This window comes from Molothrus aeneus, chromosome 6 (genome assembly GCF_037042795.1).
Source record: "Molothrus aeneus isolate 106 chromosome 6, BPBGC_Maene_1.0, whole genome shotgun sequence".
Classification (NCBI taxonomy): Eukaryota; Metazoa; Chordata; class Aves; order Passeriformes; family Icteridae; genus Molothrus; species Molothrus aeneus.
In genome coordinates this window covers 54635076-54654438 of record NC_089651.1, presented here as the reverse complement: position 1 = coordinate 54654438, position 19363 = coordinate 54635076, and the positions used below count along the sequence as shown (strand labels likewise).

Sequence of the window (19363 nt, the reverse complement as noted above, 5' to 3'; positions counted from 1 at the left end):
ACCATGTGCCTGAGAGCATTGTCCAAAGGCTGCTTGAACTCTGTCAGGCTTGGGGCTGTGACCACTGCCCTGGGGAGTCTGTCCCAGTGCTGAAACACCCTTTGGGTGAAAAACCTTTCCTAACATCCATCCTAAATCCCTCATGACTCAGCTCCAGCCGTTTCCTCAGGTCCTTTCACTGGCCATGAGAATGAAGAGATCAGCACCTGCCCCTCTGCTTCCCCTCATGAGGATTTGAAGGCCACACTTGAGCTCTCCCCTCAGTCTCCTCCAGGCTGGACAGACCAAGTGACTTCAGCCCCTCCTCATACAGCTTCCCCTCCAGACACTTCATCATCCCTGTGGCCTCCTTTGGACACTCTCTAATGTCCTTTTTTTTATTGTGGCACCCAAAACTGCTCACAGGACTCCAGGCAAGGCTGCCCCAGCACAGAGCAGAGCAGGAAAATCCCCTCAAATACAAAAACATTTTCCAGGAGAGTTTACTCACCAGTTCCTGAAGTCAGCTCTCCTCCTGTCCAGAGTTGAAGTTTTGCTGTCCCTTTTCCTCCTGCCGAGATTTTAAGCTCAATTTCTTTGTGGCTTCTTTGGCCAAGACGGCTGCAATCACCACTTCACTCACGAGATCCTCTCTCCAGAATGACAAGTGCAGACATGCTTCATTATAGTAGTTTTCCCATATTTCTCCATGTTCTTCTTAGTATAGGAAAGCAGACACAGCAAAACACTTAGGAAATGGGTTGTAAGTGAAGTGCACTTGGTTGTCTAACCATCTGTAGATTAAGATGTTCTTCATTTCTTCTCTTCTTATGACAGAATCACAGAATGTTAAGGGGACAGAAGGAACCTTAAAGATCATCCATCTAACCCCCTGCCATGGGCAGGGACACCTTCCACTGGCCCAGCTTGCTCAGAGCCCCATCCAGCCTGGCCTTGAACACTGCCAGGGATGGGGCAGCCACAGCTGCTCTGGGCAACCTGTGCCAGGGCCTCAGCACCCTCACAGTAAAGATTTTTTCCTTGTAGCTGATCTAACCCTGTTTCACTTACAAGACCGTTAGAATAGAACAGAACAGAACAAAATAGAATAGTTAATTGAAAGGGGCCCAAAATGATCATTCAGTCAATTGCTCGACCACTTAAGTGATGACCAAAACATAGAAAAAAACATTGAGGCTATTAAGGGCATTGTCCAAATGCTTGTGGCATTGAACACTTCTCAGGACAAGTCTGGTTTAGTGTTTGAGCTCTCTCTTGGTACGGAAATGTTTCCTAGTGTCAAGTTCGAACCTCCCCTGATGCAACTTTGAATTATTCCCACACATCCTCACACTGGATACTGGAAGAAGGAACTGGCACCTCCCTCTCCACTTCCCCTCTTCAGGAAACTGCACCACCACAACCCACCCTGCAACTAAAGCTGACTTTTCTGGGCCTCTGCAGAGAGCAGAGGTCTGTGAGTCAGTGCCCATGGCCCAAGAGCTATCCTCTAAGGATTGTGGAGATATTAATTACTGTCATGAAATTAAGTGTACCCTGATAGGGCATAAATGGTAGATGAAATGTTTTCCCAGTACCTGGATTAAAGCAACAAAGGTATGTTTTATCTGTAACAACTGGGAAAGGAAAATCCTGCATAATGGCAGGAAAAAGTGTGAACAGATAATACTAAAGTTTTGGAACAAGCTGGTGTCTAAGGTAACTTTGTGCTCATGTTAGTACTCATAACCCCTGAAGCCAGCTGGGTTCTGTCCTGCTGTCACCTGCATTGCTGTGCACTGTAGCCACAAGGCACTGCACCAAACCAAGAGCTTCCAGAGGTGATCCTGCTGGGAGAGCAGTGCAGCAGCTCCTCCTGAAAGCCACTGCAGTAAAGCAGAGCCAATTCTCACACCTTGTACTCCCTCATCACACAGGTACCTGAGATGAGCTGATCAGAGGAGAGTGTCCATGCTCAAGAGCCAAAACAGTGACTTTTTCTAGACATGAATAAACCAATACTGACAAAAAACTGAACAGTCTACAGTCAGACTAGAAAATCATAGATTATCCTGAGCCAGAAGGGACTCACAAAGTCCAGCTCCTGGCTCTACACAGTACAACCCCAAGAATCACACCACATCTCCAAGAGTGTAGTTCAAATGCTTCTTAATGTGACAACTTTCCTGGGGAGCCTTTCCACTGCCCAACCACCCTCTGGTTGAAGAACCTTTTCCAATAGCCAGTCTGCCCAAAGATGATGCTAATAAATGCCTCTGGAGGACCCAGGATACATTTGGTCCAGTCCTTAGCTTGGAGAAATCACAATCTAAACAAAAGAGATAAGTAAGAAATGAATGGATAAGGACTATTATTAAACCTGTTTCATAAATAGAAAATAATTGAGACTCAAAGCCTGGTTTTAACTTACATGTTTAATAGAAAACAAGTAAATAAGAATCAAGGTATGAATGGTCTTCAAAAATCTCACAAGAAACGAGGGAAATACTCCCAAGTTCCTCTTAGATCCAGTTCACTGCATTCATTGTAAACACCCCCCTCACCTTCCCATATGTAGAGGAAAACCAGCAGTGAAGTCAGTAGAGAAAACAGAAGAGCACTCTCCTAAACATCCATTTTTCTTTTGTAAGCCAAACCTTAACCCACCTGAGGTTTATATGGCCATAAGAACAATTCTGCCACCTTATCCAGAAACTCTGTCCCACTGAACAACTAATCCAGCACTGTCAGATTTGAGCTCCCGAATAGAAGAGAAGGACGTTTTCTTCTTCCTCCTGCAGTATCTATCCCTGCCAAAACAGAAAACACAGCTTGGAGTGCCATCTAGAGGAGTGTGCTCCTCTACAGAAAACTGTTTTGTTGGTTGAAGATGTAACGTCTCACAAAGATTTTCAAGCTAGCTCTAGTAAGGAAATAGGGGGTGAGAGCACGAAAAGCACCTGCATGTTCCTCAATATTTTGGCATGTATGGGATTACTCCCAAAATTTCCATGATATCTGTACATGTAACTACCTGTCTTAGAAAATCTGCCACAGTAACAAGAAGAATTGATTTGTAATGATGGATAAAACACTCCAAGGAATCTTGGAAATGTCTGAAGAGATAGCTAAGGAGCAGCCCGGAAACCAAAAAATGGAACATTGATGGGGGTCATCTCTGAAAGTCATTATTTGTATAGGGATTTTTGTGTATGCACAGCCCTGGCAAAGCTCATGGAGCTCCAGCCCAGTGTCACTCACAGCTGGAGCACGAGCCCTGCTCTCCTTTCCTGTCACCTCAGGAAGTCGCCCAGGGCAGAGCTGTGGTGGATGTGGATATCAGGCACCAGATGGCTCAGAGCTGTGGTCCCTGAGTGACTGCAGGAGGAAGGGCAGCCCAGAGACTCCACACTGCTCAGGGCCAGCACCAGGGCAGCCCAGAAGGAGCAAGGAGCCTCTCCAAGCACTGCCCACAGTGCAGGTGGGATGCCCCAGCCACAACAGCACCCATGTAGCAGCTTTGCCCTGCTCCCCATCCTGTTTGCTGCACAAGACTGACACACAGACATCCAAACACCCCCAGACTCTCAGGGCTCCAGGGCAGCTGAGCTGGAAACTGGCCCCAAAGTTTAAATCCCAGGCATTATCTCTAGCAGCTAGCCTTAACACTTAGAAACAGGTATCTCTAATTTTTTCAACCAACATTAATCCCTGTATCTCTAATTTCTAAATGCCTTTAAAAATCTGCCCTTGCTATTGTAGGTGATCATTATACATGGCTAAAAAGTTAAGGTGGCCAGGAGTTTTTTTAAAATGTTTAAATACATGTAAGCAGACACTGTTAATGGAACTTTTAGGTTGAAATATACAGTTTCTAAAGATAGAATAGCCGAGCAATAATGATCTGTGTCTCTGATGTTTGCTTTAATGTCAGACAGCTTGTCATACAACATTGTATGCATTTCATTAACTCTGCAATGAGGTAATCACACCAAAAAAATCAATCACACACTGACTAGTGGTTTTGCAGGTAGAGTCAACTGTCAGAAATTCTCATGTCACCAATGTGGATGCCACGAGGAAGTGATTTCTCTGACAAAGACAAAAAGAAGAGATTTCCTTGATTTGCACCTGCACAAGATTCAAATATATTTTTTTTGTTTCTATTTTAAGTGCACATTTCAATTCACTTCAGGTCTAATCCCAGTTACAGTCTTTCTGTCCCTGCACATCTTCCAGATTCACCGCATATTTGGAATTCCAGTCTCGATCAAAAAGATCTTTCAGCTGTTCCTGGACAGGTTGTTGCCTTCTTTGCAGGTCGGTAGAATTCTGTTTGATAATTAGTCCCACACCAGCTGTATCAGTGAAGTAGTTTTCTGACCAATTGGAAGTCCCTATGCAATGGAAAAGCAGCTGATTAGAAAACATTCATTTCTCAATGTTCTGTTTGATCTCTGGGCTTTGTTGATTTGCTCTATGACTGCAAATCTCATTAGGACCAACGAGGCAGCAAAAATCAGGTCACCTCCTTCTTATGCCAGACCTCAGGTTTTCAAAACTTGCTATTAACTGCAACCCTGAAGGTTCATAACCTTCTGATTCATTACAGCCTGTGACAGAGTGCACAAATCTACTCATAAACATGGCAATAAAGTGAAATATATGAGTATTAAGAGAAGTAAAAGCCAGTGTTTGACATGGGTTTCAGTGTTTAAAGAAAGAAGTCTTTAATTTACTCAATTCTCTTCACTTGTTAAAGGAAAACAAAAGGAGAAACTGGACTCCTGATCAATAAACCCTCAGGAGCTGTTCTGAGCTCGACACGCAAAGCCTGCTTCTAAACCAGGCAAAGCTGGAAATCCAGCTGCAGACATTGTCTAGAGCTCTCTCCAAAGCTACCTCAATTCAGACAATCAAGCACTGTGAACAATGCACATTTTATCACTTACGCACTTCCCCTCGTGATCGCCTTAGCCAGAAAAATCTGCCAATTCCAGAAGGTGCTTAGGCATGAAAACAAATCATCTGCATATCTGCCTTCAAGTATAAAACAGGTTATTAAAGTATTGAAGGCAACTGGGGCTGTAAACCCTCAGCCAGTTGGAAGATGAGGCTATTTGCTGGAGTGTATTGCTGGGAGGATGAGCTGGCTGAAGTGACAGAGCACTTTCACATCTCCTTTTCTGAGGGTTCCTAATAAAAGGATGAAATGTAAACACCATCCCTGCTTTCAGGAACGACGCACAATTGACATTACTGTTTTCTCATTTCCTTTCCTAGAATTCTGTTCAACAAACAGTGCATGGAATTAATTCCTCCCAGCAGTTCCTCTTTATTAAAGCACTGTAATGTTATGTACTGGAGCACCAGCTATCCCTGTGTCATTCTGAGCACACAGGCTGTGAAATCCCCGCTGTGTTTGTCACAGGCTGTGCACTCAGCCTTGTCACACTCTGCTCCTAATGGCTCACAATCACATGAAATAATCTCTTACTGAACTTGACCTACATTATTTTCTCCCCTTTACATCTATACTACTTTACCTAGAACAGATTTTGGTTTGTATGGCAAAATGAGGTATTTTTTGGTATTGCAGCTGATCCTATCTCAGCCTCAGTCTAGTAGATCTGGGGATACTGTAAATATTTGGAATAATGGAATACATACCAATGTAGGCTACTTTATCAGTGACCATGTATTTGTTGTGATTCACTCTCCCATGAGGAATGTTTGTGTGATTGAGAACAGGAACAATGAAGAGTTTCTGGAGGGAGAGGAATTAAAAATATTAACACAAATACTTGAGTGAGGAACAGACGTCATGATTGGACAGTGCATGTTTTCTATAGTTTCAAAGAATAGAAGAGTGTGGGAAGAACAAAAGAGAGCATACTGCACTCTGAATTATTGAATAGACCATAGAAGAGATTTTACTCCTATCCAAGAAAACTAGCAAATAATACTTCCACTATACATAAAACTGGATAAGCAATTAAGATCAGATACAGAAAATGTTTGCCTCACAATGTTCCATTAGTGGCACAGCTATTATCATTACAGGGCAGACAATTAAATGCAGTTTTAGGCAGCTGTTTAATAGATTGCATTTACCACTGATTGCTGCTCTTATTTTGTGTGAGAATGAGCTGATCACAGACACAAGGGGTACTGTAGGCAACGATAATGCCTAACTTTTTGTGTTAACTCTTACCAAAATCTATCTGTCCCTTTTTTTTTTTTTTTTTCTGAAATCCACTCCTCCTTCTGTGGTATTTCTCTGTTGTGATTACTGCATCATGTTGGGAGCATCCATACCATCCCCACTCCACCTGATGCATTCCAGCCTAATGCCTATGGCCTGTGTGCAATATTTAGTGTTCAAGAACAGATCTATCTGTATAGGCAGAGAGCAGAGCTCTCAATTAAAAAAAAAACTGATATCAATTAGACCAATTTAACATATTCCATGCAGGAAAAGGTCTCTGAGAGGAGCACTAAGTTATCATATAAACTGTTACTTGTCACAGTGCTCAGAAAAGCAGTTGCCTGGATAATGTCTCAAGTGCCACAGCCAGGCACCTACCTGATATCACTAGTATCTTGAAATAGCTACTTCATCAAAGATTATATATTGGGCCTTATTTTCACAAAAACGGGAAGCAGTCACTGCAAAACCAGACAACCAGCTTCTCTAAAACCTAACATTTGTACACACAAACAGCAGCTTATTCTCAGAAATCAGAGAATTGGGGGGCCATATCCCCAAAGCGTCTTTCCAAAATCAGGTTTTTTATTCATACCACGTCGACACTGATGTGGGCGTGTGGGTTGTTGAGGGCACGCAGGGACCTCAGGTAGTGGAGCATGGCGGGGTCTGTGTAGGCCCAGCAGCTGACCAGGAGCCGGACCTGCACTCGGTGGTTGAAAGCTGCACGTCTGAGGGCATTGTCAATGGCTGGCCAGTATCTGCAGAAAAGCAGGTGTGTGCAAAAAGGGATGGTTTTTTAAAACAGTTCACTAGAAAGCTGTGAAGTTAAACTGAGACTAGGAGTGATGATGCACAGATGGGGTTTCTGGTGTCTAGTAAGTGAAGCACTTGTGGCTTCCCTGGAGGTACAAACAAGGTTTCTGCCTTCTACCAAGCCTGTTCTTCTCACAGAACGTGTTTTGAGACCTCCAGACCCTGCCAAATTGGGGTGAAATTAATCCAAAAGTCTAAAGCTTAGTAAAGTGCCCATACACAGATACACACACAGCGTGGTGCCTGCTTAGGAAACTGAAGATAACAATAGCAACTCCAGGGTAAGGCCAGTTCATACAGCACAGAGTAAAAGGGCAGTGCAGAGCCCATAGGAAAGTCTAAGAACCATTTTGCAGAATATGGCTTTTTCAGGGCCCTGGAGACTGTTTCCAGTGTCTGCAGTGGTCCTGTGCCATCGGCCAGCATGGGCAGACTCCATCCCTCCCCACCCCTCCCTGTTCTCATTGTGTGTGCCCAAGGTAAGGGACACAGCTGTGCTCTCCGTGTTCCCCGAACATGGGAAAATCTGTTTTCCTGACATTTGTGTTGGCTGTAGCAATGGGGGACATTTTTAACTCCTTCACCCAGCTACACAACCCTAAGAGCTGAACAATGTGCATCCCAGGGCTGGTAACTCCAAACACCCACGTGGCATTTTCATCGCGTGGATCCTAACAAATGCTGCACGGAGGGAGACAAGCATGTTTAGTACAGATTGGAAGGCTGATACAGAGAGAGGTCCAGCATTTGCTCACAGTCCCATGAGCAATGATGAATTAATTTGCCTAACTTAATCCTTTTGGTCTTATGTACAAAGGCCTGAATTCTCTGATCCTCCCCCGTGCATCGTCCTGTTGTGATCAATGGCCTGGCCATGTGCTCTGAGGCTCAGGCTTGACTTACAGATCCTGAAAAGCTTGGAAAATCATGCTATTTGAAATGCAATTTTTGAATGGTTTCAATTTTTAAAATATATCAGTTTCTAGTTGATGAACACTCAGGCATTAGACAGCAGCTTTGTTTCCTCTGCCTCAGCTGCTGGAGGAACCTAACCTGAACTAATCAGCTTCAATTCATGGCACTACAGCTGGTTGCTGTGGAGATAGCCCGAGGCCCTGTGCCACTTTCCCTGGGCCTTTCAAACCCTTGTTTGCATCTGATCAGCCCTAGATGTCACAAACTGTGGATTAAGCTTTTAGATGAAGAATAAGGAGTATTAATGCACTCAGTCCTAAGGGGGGAAAGAGACTTTCTGGGAACTTATTCCCAGAAAGATGAGTGGGTTCTCAGAAGATGAGAAACCCAGAGACTCAATTGTATTACATAGAAACTGAAAATCCTCTGAGGTGTTTGATTTATTAAAGATATCCTCCAAGTAGAGGCTAGTCTCAATTTGGTTTCTTGGACAGCAGAATTATCTGCATCTCTCTATTATCCTAAAATCTTCCCCATAACACACCTATGCCTCAGCTGAACAACAGAGGCTTTACACAGTTGTGGCAGAGGGACATGATGCATGGTATCATTCTGGCTGAATGGCAGCCTAGAGCTTACTCTATTCAACAAGACATGTATGTAATTCTTTCACTTGAACTTCTTTCTCAGATCATTTAGCTGGTTGGAAAACTGAGAAATGTTGTAAGCAGATAATTCAGAGCACTTGGTTGCACAGAAACATCCCAATTCAAGCATATCTAAGAGGATTTGGGAGTCTTAGTGCTGCCCCATGACTGTGTAACTTTCTGTGCTTCTCAGGTTTGGGTTCATGTGCAGAGCCTGCACAGTTCTGCTGAGCCTTGGGCAGTCTCTGGAGCAGGACAGTGGTTCAGGCTCAAGGCCAGGCTGGGTGGGGCTTTGAGCAGCCTGGTCTAGTGGAAGGTGTCCCTGCCCATGGCACAGGAGGGGAGGAATGAGATGGTCTGTAGCCTAAACCATTCTGTGATGACTCCAGATCAACACCATCACTTTATCTCTGAAGCTGCTGCTGGAACTTAGATGGAATTGTTAAAAACAAAACAAAAACCCCAAACAACAACAACAACAACAACAACAACAACAAACCCCTCAACAACAGCAACAAAAAATGCTAACCCCCAAACAAACAAAACACCCTGAAGTTTCTTTTAGAGGCTGTTTCAGCTCTCACTGCAAAGGTCAGGAGAGTCAAGAACCACCCTCTAAACCATTGGTCAAGTGCATCAAGCAAGAAATAGAGCAGGAAGTCAAGACTCTTCATAAGTAAAGAACAGCAAGAAAGAAAAATGGGAGCAAGAAAGGAGAGCACAGCAATGTTTTCTCTGAAAAATCTGATGCCAGATATATTTCTGGTGTTCCCTTTCCTCTCTCAATTCATAAAGCTACTGTGTTGAATTTTGGAGGATGCTGGACCTGACTGTCCCTAGCATGGCATTTCACAGCTGTTCTGCTGTGTGTAGAGCACAGGAGGCTGCTCCAGAGCACCAGCAAAGCACACAGGTACTGGTAATCATCCTTCCTGCAGCATCAGGACTGGAATCACAGAATCCTGGAATTGTCAGGTTCTGGAAAAGACCTTTAAGGTCATCAAGTCCAACTCTCAGCCCAGCAGCAGCACCATGTTCACCACTAAACCATGTATTCAAGTGCCATAGCCACAGAATTTTTAAACTCTTCCAGGGATGGTGGCTCCACCACTTCCCTGGGTAGTCTCTTCCAATACCTGACAACCCTTTCCATGAATTTCTTTTTCCTAATATCCAATCTAAACCTCCCCTGGCACAACTCGAGGCTGTTTCCTCTCATCCTGTCCCTTGGTACGTGGGAGGCACAGTCTATGGGATGGTTGTGAATGCAGAGCAAAGCCTCTCTCCATTCTGAATATTTTCATTGCAGAAGGAGAGGAATCATATTTTTTTTTTCTTTAAATAGTACCAGTAGCTGATTTGCTCAGGATGGAAATTGTGAAGATAATTGTGAAGATGGAAATTGTACCTTTTTGGTTGAACAAAACGGCTGGTAGGGAAATATTCCATAACAGAAACATAGACAAACTTCTGTGCCTGACTGATTATACTGAGTATAGCATAGAGGTCATGGGTGCGACCTTCTGGACAAAATGCTGGAGGAGAAGCCTGTAAAAAAAAAAAAAAAAAAAAAAAAAAGAAGAAGAAAACATGTAGATCAGTGATTTTTTTTTTCTTTTAATCAGACTCCTTTGTGTTTAGATCTGCCTACTTTTCACTAAAATATCACAAAGCACTTGAGATGGATCACCATCTTTCCTCATGTCATATGCTGCTGGGTCAGATACTTATTGATATATTGGGCCTACAGGTGATTAAAAGAGACTTGCACACTGTTCCTGCCATACAATTTGCCAGCTTATGCTGGGTTTATCCCTATCCTTTGAACATCCCAGAGAAACCTAAGGAACAAATTATTATCCACCTGGAACACAAGCAACTGAGCAGGACTGCTGAAGAAACTTTCCTGCTCAATCCTTAAGCACTTTACACTCTATTGTGTTATTTTCAAACATACTTACAGAAAAATAGGTTTTTGTCAAGATTCCATTAAATTCTACTTCCAGAGGATGATGATTGTTAATGTGGGTTGAATAATTGAGAGGCCAAGGAGCTGGGATGGTAGCATTAGGATATCCAACATCCCAATAGGTACTAAACGTTTTCCAGAGGTCTTGGGCCAAGCAGCTGCAGTTATACATCACAGCACCAAACTCTTTCACCTGCAAAGAGAGCAAGCTGTGTCACAGCCCCAGAAGGAGCCACCTCCTGGGGTTTCTGTAGGGGGATAGAATATAAGAAAATAAAGGTAGTATAGAAAGTAATCTTACCCCTAAAGAATTGCAGCTGGGCTAATTATTAAAGATTAGGAGCAGGCCTGACTTTAAGAGGCCGCAGCTGTAGCCAATAAGAAGAAGAGTGCTATAAAAGAGTGGGTTGGTTGGTCAAGAGGGGAATTGGAGTCAGTTGGCTGCTGTAAGAAGGAAGAGTTAGTGCTTGGAGGAGCTGCCCACAAGAAACATCAAGGAGGTGTGAAACCCCTGCATTAAGGAGCCAACAATATGGAACTTTGTAATGTAATGACAGCATGTTTCTTTGCTGTTTCTTCTGCTCTGACAATATTCTACATCAATATGGTTTTTCTCTGTTATCTGGTAGGATATGAATTTTCCCCCACATTTCTGAATACGCAGCAGCAGACGTTACCTGCGATAAAGATCTCCAGTCCATGTTTGCACTACCAATGTATACGTGTTTCATGTCTACTATCCAGAATTTGCTATGCAACACTCCTCTTGTCAAATGTCCAAAATCAATCTTCTTCACATGAGCCCCTGAAGAAAGATGGAGAGGGGAAAAAAAAAGAGTTTAGGTACAGCATGGAGATAGTTCCTCAACAGGCAGAACACATCTGCATGTTTGACTCTTGCAGGCAGTAACAACTACCAAAATTCACAAGCACTCATTCCTGGGATCACAGTAACTTGGAAAAACAATATGCAAAATGTGAACTTTCAGAAGATCCTAAAGAGCACAGAAAGAAAGCATGAACTAGTGAGCAGATGGTGCTTGTCCTGTGAATTTATTTAAGCACTACATCAGAACAGGCCTTGGAAACCAGGTTTCCCACAGATGCCTTTTTGCAATACAGAAGCTGTGAGTGGATCACTGAAGGGAATTACCTTTTTCTTCTAAAAGCTCAAGGTCCGTTGATTTTGTAGCCAGAGTTGGTGAACTTGCTGCAATATACAAAGAGACATTCTCTGCGAGTAACCTCTCAAACCTCTGCAGAATATCTTCACCCTGTGTGATGAATTATTTTTTTATATGAGTTTATATGAGTTATTTTTTTATATTTTGTTGCAGAAGGTGTAGCAAGATATAGGCAAGGGCAGTGGTACTAATGAGTACTTCCTTTGAAGAACCCCAGCACAAGGAAGGTCAGAAATTTCACTTATTTCAGCCTAACTTGACTAAAGGAGGAAAGCTGGAGTGTTGCTTCAGAACAGATGGAAAACCTTCCTGGATTTGCAGGAGGAGTTAAGCAATGTCTCTGGAAGACACACCACACAGCCAGCCTGTCCTCTACCACATGGACATGAGGAAAAACAATCACAGACATGCTTGCTGCTGGTTTTACCTTACCTGCTTGGAAGAGGAGTCATTGACACCAATATCCTTCCCAGTGAGAGACCAGTAGTAAGAGGCCACGTGCACTTTTTCCTGGGCTAGATCAAGCAGTTTTGTCCAGGCTTGGTACAAGGGTTTGGCTGCAGTGCTGTTTATCTCGAAGGGTAAGTCATAAGGAACGTTTTCCACAAGTTCAAAGCTGCAATGGCAATTTTGTGTTGTGAAACAAGTGACTGTGACCCCAACAGGACACCAAGCCAGATTGCACAGATGGCCATGCTGGGTGTCAACCTCCACAGCAAACAAGATGAGCTGGACAAACAGGCTGGCAGTGCTCTCTACCCCTAGCTTTTGTAGCCAGGCTTATATTGTTGTACAGTGACCTCCCAAATTCAGCAGAGTGGTTTCTCGGTACCTATTCTGAGCTTTTTATTTTACCCTGCCTAAGATGTGGAGAAAAGCAAACCCCCATAGCTGGATGTTGCTAGGGTACCCTCTTCAGCCCCTCCCAGCACAGACATTCCCTGCCCCTGCAGCCTCTGGGAAAGGCTGCTCTGCCAGCTGGTGACACTGCTGCCACAAAAGGAGGGTGGCTGCAGGGGGCAGAGGAGGAACCGAGCTGGGATGAGCATACAAGCAAGGACTGGGAGCAGAGCTGTGACACGGCCCCTCACAGCAGGCAGCTGCCAATTACCCAGTGCCTAAACAGCACCCCCAAATTAGCACTCCTCCCTAATTTGTGGTGCTTCATCACTTATGGTACAGTGGGAAGAGAATAAAGCCCATGCTGATATTATCAGTCCTGTAGCTATTTCTCCCTCTGGTGATGACTTCTCCATGTGCCACCTAACCTGACTCACCTGCAGGAGTCATTGCATCTGTTGGTGCCCTCCTCAGTTGTTGTGGCTCTTGGGAGATCTCCATAGAGTCCTTCCTCCTCCACATTTCTGTAAATGCTGACAGCTGCTGCTTCTTCTCCATTACCATCAACTGTGCTGTCCATACTCAGGAAGTAAAAAGCCATCAGGACCAGACCAAGGGTCAGAATCGCCCCTAAGATTTGAAACTAGAACAGAACCCACAGAGGAGAAGATTTAAGTCATCACCAAGACATTGATGCACCAGCTAATGGATGAATACCTGTGCAGGTGAATAAATCACAATCTTTGAATGGGAGATCTGCTTGCAGCTCCTGCCAGACAATGTTCTTAGGGGCAGCACTGAAAGTGAGGAACAACTGTTCAAGGTCTGCTTGGACAGGGCCCTGAGCAGCCTGATCCAGTTGAAGATGGCCCTTCTCTCTGCAGGGAGTTTGGATTAGATGACCTTTAAAAGGGCCATTTAAACTCAAGTGAGGTGCAGTGAGAAGGACTAGAAGTTGCTAGAATTTTACACATTGAAACCCCAAAATTGAGGAATAAAGGTAAACAAAGAGACATGAGAATAAATTGAAGAAAAGAACTGCTTAAAAACAAAAGAGAAAATTCTGAAGCTAAGTGAAAACAATAAAAGTTAGTGGGATGACACAACATGCAGGGGAAATGGACCAAAGCTTGACCAATTGATCCTCATTGAAATGACAAGATTTCATTCCCTTCCTGAAAGGAGGAATTTCCTGAAATTTCATGAAATCTTGAAATCAGAGAATCAAGTGGAACAAACGCTCTGGAAAGGAGACATGATCGAATAAAGTGCAACTGGGGGAAAAAAAAAGAAAATTTGGAAATGGATTGGTGTTGGTTTATGTGAAGACTGTGATTTTAGTTCCATTTTTTGGTTCAATTTTTTTGTGCCAACATATCAATCCCTTGGAGTTTTTTCCCAAATTTTGTGATTAATTTGACATTGATTAGCTTTATTTTAGCACAGGACCAATGGACGTTCAACAAAATTTCTACTAAAATCAAAACAGGGAAATTTCTAACACAAGATTAGCTGTGGGATTAAGCCAAGCATTCCCGTAGAAAGGAAGTTTGTGTTGTCAGGGGAGAAAAAACAGTTCAGAAAGTGTCAGAGGCAGAAAGACATTTTGTGGTTTCTGAACACGTTCTGGTTTTGTCTTAAACCTCCCTTAACTGAAGCTACACAAATCTCATTTATCCATGTGCACAGTATTCCTGTGTCACTTTAGTGTGTTGAGTTAGTTTCATTTCACTTTTGCTGCACTTTCAATTTTTTTCCTGAATGTAGATGGAAAAAAAAAAAAAGTAGCCTGGCTACCTGGTAGCTTCAGATCTGCAGTCCAGCCACTCACATGCTGAAAATTTTAGCACCAGGCTCTAAATGCTGCCTTGTACTGAGCAGGCAAAGACAACCAGCCACACATGCAGATCTATTTCCCCCCAGTAATTATCATGGCTGGCTCCCCATGGCAATTTGTGGGAGCTGGAACCATCCACCAGCCTGTGATAGGCACCATGGACTTCAGAGCCCAGCTTCTGAGCTCCCAGGCAGGAGAATCAAGTCTGGGGGTGGTCGTGAGGCTGCAGCCATAAATCTGAGCTCCCAAAAGGGCACATGGGAAAACCACACAGAAACCACTTGCCTCTGAAAGTTTCTGTTTCTATGTGGTTTCAGTTTAAGTTTCTATGTGGATAAAGCTTCCTGCTTTTTATCTTCTCTGCTTTTCTCAAAATCTACAGTGCTGACATAGATTTCAGGCAGCAATTTTAATAAAATAATCATCTTAAAGGTATCTACTTAAATTTTTGCCCTCTGGCTTGTTCTCCACCTTACCACAAAAAAAAATCTCACCCATTTTTAACAGTTCCACATTTCATCACATGAACACGTTAGCAAGACTTAGGTTTTAGAAGTTATTTCTAAGGTAAGAAATCTATTTTGAAGTCACATCATGGCTGTCACCATGCTACACACTGTGATGTCCAGGTACTCTGGGCATCTGAATAAATGAACAAATGAATACATTATTAAATGCTGTGCCAGGAGTGGAAGTGAGGCTATTTGTATGAGTGTGGTTTCCTTGTCCTGAGCCAGACAGAGCTGCAGGATTTATCTCCACATTACTCCCTCTGGGCAAGGTTTGATCAGTCTACCGGATAAATCAATGAGGGTTTTGTCACTCACTTGTTTACAAATAGGATTGAAACCTACACAGTTTTCTAAAATGGCCAATAAAATAATTCTCAACCTGTTATTTCTTTTCAGAAATGTCAGCACAATCTCAGCTTTTGTAAGCAAATGTGTTGTGTCCCAATAATTACCGTTTTGACGTCTTTTTGATTGTTCACGCCTAATTTCATGTTGGAGGACTCATCAAACATCAGGGATGTTTTTAATGCTTTTTTCACAATCTGAAAAACAGAAATGTATGCAAGGGGAAAAATAAAGCTTTATAACAACATTTGTGTACAGCCAATTACAGAGAAATAGTGCAGATTACTGCCACTGCTTTACACAGTGCTCTGAGATTTGAGTATGGATCTGTGCAACATCCTCCTGTATTATGGGTCTTGAGTGACATTAACAGATTCCAAAGTGACAGAGAGACGTGTCCCCGCTGTTTTCCCCCCGTGCTCTCTACACACAAAAATCCCTGCAGTAATTAACGTGTAAACAACTGCATCACTGCCTCTTCCAGCCATCCTTCAACACCCGCTTTTGTCCTGTTGCAAGAGAACATATTTGCCAACAAGCAGTAATTAAATGCAGAAGCAGTGGGTGATAGTGTGCAGAGCATCAGTCTCATCCTGCATGTGACTCTGTCAGGTTTCTGCTCTCTTCCTGTGCCTGTTGTCTTCAATGCCAGCGTCTCTTCCAGAAGTGACTCTGTTAAGGGGCAGGGACCAGGCTGAAATACAAACTCCCTTTCTCCCCTGTTGCAGTCATGACTCTAGAAAATAAGTTATCTTCTTTTCTTTCTCAGGCAGTATTTCTCCAATCTTTTGTTATCCCCAGCAGAGGCAAACATAAGAGCAAATACCAAAATATTCCAATATGACAGCAGATGGTCAGACAGGGGGAGTTGGCACTTGCCTATTTTACCTCCTCAAAAACTTGACACATGCCCAGTGGGTCATGAATCATCCCTGCATTGGCAGAGGTGAATTTACACAACAGGAGCCTGATGACACTTTTCATTCCCAGAAGCAAGAAGCAGATCCTGGGCTGGAGCAGATCTCAGAAGGTGCTACCAGATGATACCTCCACGTGTCCAGTCCCTGAATGCCTGCTTCTGACCCCTGAGCCACTGGGCTTTTGTGGCCTGGAGGAGGAGCCTGCTGCAGTGGTACTGGATGTGGAGTTGCTCTGTGGGTGGCCAAACAAGGTTTGTGTAGGAAGGATCCTGCCAGGCTTGTCCCATCCATCTTGCCATGTGTTCACAGCTGTTGTCACCTGAACTGGGTGGGCTCACAGTGTCTGCCCTCTCCCAGCAGCAAAACAGCATGCCCATACACATTCCCTGCTGCTTCCAGCTCCTGCCCACTCCACCTTTCTGTGTGGATGCAGTGGCTGCATGGAACAGGCAGGGGTTGGACACAGCCCCAAAGGCTTCCTCGACTCACAGGTACTGGTGGGCCTGAACAAAAGAGGTGGAGGATGGACAGGAAGACAAGGGAGGAGGGTCTGAAACAGACTTGGGGAATGCAGAGAGGGATGTGGAAAGGGGGGACCTGTGGTAAAACAGCAGACATGAGAGAATGACAAAGATGGAAAAGGTGGGGAGGGATGAAAAGGTACAAACACTCCTGCTTAAAAGCATACTGGAGCTGCATAGAAGAAAGCCCTGTTTCCATTTCAGGACCTGTTTGTTGTTATCAGCTGCAATCACTGTAGCAGAGCCCACTTTCCAAAGCAGTTTTACTCACACTTTTCACTGTCACTTCCTTTTGCTGCCCCAGGCTCAGCTGCAAGCTTTTCTACTAGAAATAGTTACAAATGCTGGCAAGTAAATATCCATTCTCCCAGCCCTGGAGAAATGGAGTGGCTGCCAGCAGTGAAGGACAGTTGGCCATTCCCAGAGCTCTGAAGTCCCAGTTCATGTTTTGAGCACAGAATAAAGACCCACTGTCTTTCCCCAAAGAGCTGACAGCCCAAGCAGATGGGGGGATATAACCCACCACACAGGGAAAGGTGTGACAGCAACACACATGAGAGGAAGGGGTCACATTGCAACGCAGAAATCTTAGTGGGTAGAAAGGGAAGAGAAGCAAGAGTGAAGATGTGAGAGAGTTGGGTAGAAAGTGAGACAAAGGCATTTTAAAGGAGGAGATGAAAGGCATCTGACAAACAGCAGCAGCCCTTCAGGCTGGGCCAGGAGAGCCCACTGGGGCTGCAGGTCACGCTGCACAGCTTGTGCCTTTGGCACAGCTGTCCCAGTCAGCTGGGCTGGCCAGGAACAAACAGCCACCACGAGTGATTCTCAACACAGGACTGGAGCTGAGAGGTGTAGAGGTGTCCCTCTGGCTCCCTTGTCCCTCTGGCTCCTAAAGTCCCATCTGGTGACCCAGGCAATGTCTTGGTAAGAAACTGCAGGTGTCAGTGCTATTAGAGCCACGTGATGGCCTCAGATGGATGGAGCTTACCAGAAACAACTTGTTTCACTTCTCTTTTTCACAACAGTTACAAAATGTCTTCCAAAAGCAGTGTTTTTCTTAAAATACGAAGGTGAACAGATTTTGTATGTGCTGTTATAGAATTATCTATCATTCTGTTCAAACAAAGCCCTTTCTGATGTTTTTGACTGGTGATGGGTTGAAGTCCCACCTGCTGTACAGAAGTTGTGAGAACTGCTCTAAAACAGTTTAATTTTCAAGAAGGGAAACATCACAGAAACAACCAGAATTCCTAAGAATAATATTGTAGCTAGTCAGCAATTAACTACAGCTCCCTCAAAGCTTTCAGGGCTCTACCAGCTGCCAGTTTCAATGACTGAATGAAGTTCATCCAAGAGCAGTGAATATAAGCACTACTTAGCATTGCTGCACAGGCTGGGGCACCAGCTAATGCCAGTCTGCTGAGTACCCACAGGACACTGCTGTTTGTAACATTAAGTTTGCTTTCTCCTCGTCTCCAAAATGCCTCTTGGAACTTCTTTTCTCCACCAGCAACAAATTGTGTCAGACTTTGCATTTCAAGCACAAGCATGTGATTTTTCACTGTACCAAATCCTCCCCAGGAGCAGTTTGAAGTTCCTCACATGAACAAGGGGCACTCATCTCTCCATGGCCACCCCCCAGCTCCCTCAAGATGAAGACAAAGGTACTCACCATCCTGGAAGTTCTCCTCCTGTGTGGATGTCCCCCTGTACTCTGATGTTATCCCAGCTTTGTGTACAAAAGGCAACACTCATGCTCTGTCAGCACATTTGTTTAGGTTTCTTCTGGTTTTTTCCCCTCTTGCTGTAGATCACTTCCTCTTAGACACTGAGTTTCACAATGTGTACTGACAGGGTACTAAGTTATCCTCCAGTTGTTGTGACCCAGTTCTTAAACTCTGGGTCCTGATCTTCACATGTTTGCCATAACTTGCTCTGTTGAGTGTCAAAGCTCCCACTCAGTGGTGGAAAGTCAGAGTCCACATCAGCATGAGAAGACACTGGCTGGAAGGACTGCTCAGCTTTGGTGCTCTTTGCTGCCCAAACATGGCTCTATTTTCACCAGAAGCTTCATTTTAAGCAGACAAACCCTCCAAAACAAACTCTCTACAAAGCTTTTTTTGAAAGCACAGTTGTGCTTGGACAAACACAAGGGAGCAAGGCAGCTCCTTTGAAACAATGCAGCCCCCATCTTGAACATGTGGCATTTGGAATTTGCAGTGATGCTGTTCAGGGGTTATATCTGACATTCAGTTTGGGGCAGCTTCTAAGAAATTAATTATGCCTTCTGTAAAAATCCAAAGGCTGCACCTCAGCCAACACGAATCCTTCTGGGAATGCTGCTGTTTTCCTCCAGGCAGCCTCTTGTTCCTGCTGAACCCAAGGATGCAGTTCCCTAGTGCAGGTCCAGAGGAAGGATGCTGTAAGGAGTGAATGGAGACAGCTTGGAACATGAGGCTTTAGCACACCTTGTACTAAGCTGCTGAGGATGGAAAAAATAAGGAGCCAGAGGATAGGTCTGGTACAACAGAAAGAGGGCTTTCCATGGAAAATGCAAATGCCATGAGTCCTCTGCTTCCCTCAAGACCAAAACACAAGCATGAACTCAAAGAAGCCCAAAAAGTAATTAGTGGAGCAGATAGGACACCTCTCTTCCCAGCCACCTCACTC

The 19363-nt window shown here is 44.1% G+C and overlaps 1 protein-coding gene across 1 annotated transcript; it reads right to left on the bottom strand.

Annotated features, from left to right (window-relative positions):
• Nucleotides 1-3884: 3884 nt before the first annotated feature.
• On the bottom strand, nucleotides 3885-18422 carry PLD4 (phospholipase D family member 4). The gene is made up of 11 exons (XM_066551973.1): nucleotides 18366-18422; nucleotides 15360-15449; nucleotides 12996-13201; nucleotides 12151-12334; nucleotides 11688-11808; nucleotides 11212-11339; nucleotides 10527-10727; nucleotides 9974-10113; nucleotides 6783-6948; nucleotides 5650-5746; nucleotides 3885-4376 (listed from the first exon to the last, which is right to left on the bottom strand). Exons 1-11 carry the CDS (start codon nucleotides 18366-18368, stop codon nucleotides 4177-4179), a joined length of 1536 nt encoding a protein of 511 aa, XP_066408070.1. The 5' UTR covers nucleotides 18369-18422; the 3' UTR covers nucleotides 3885-4176.
• Between the last annotated feature and the right edge of the window lie 941 nt (nucleotides 18423-19363).

Bases quoted from the DNA above. Each gene is read 5' to 3' on its own strand.
- PLD4 (XM_066551973.1), bottom strand. The intron at 10,114-10,526 runs GTAAGTATGTTT...TTTTTTTTACAG, and splicing joins TGACAAAAACCTATTTTTCT to GCTTCTCCTCCAGCATTTTG. The intron at 6,949-9,973 runs GTACAATTTCCA...GCTTTTCTGCAG, and splicing joins CGTTTTGTTCAACCAAAAAG to ATACTGGCCAGCCATTGACA.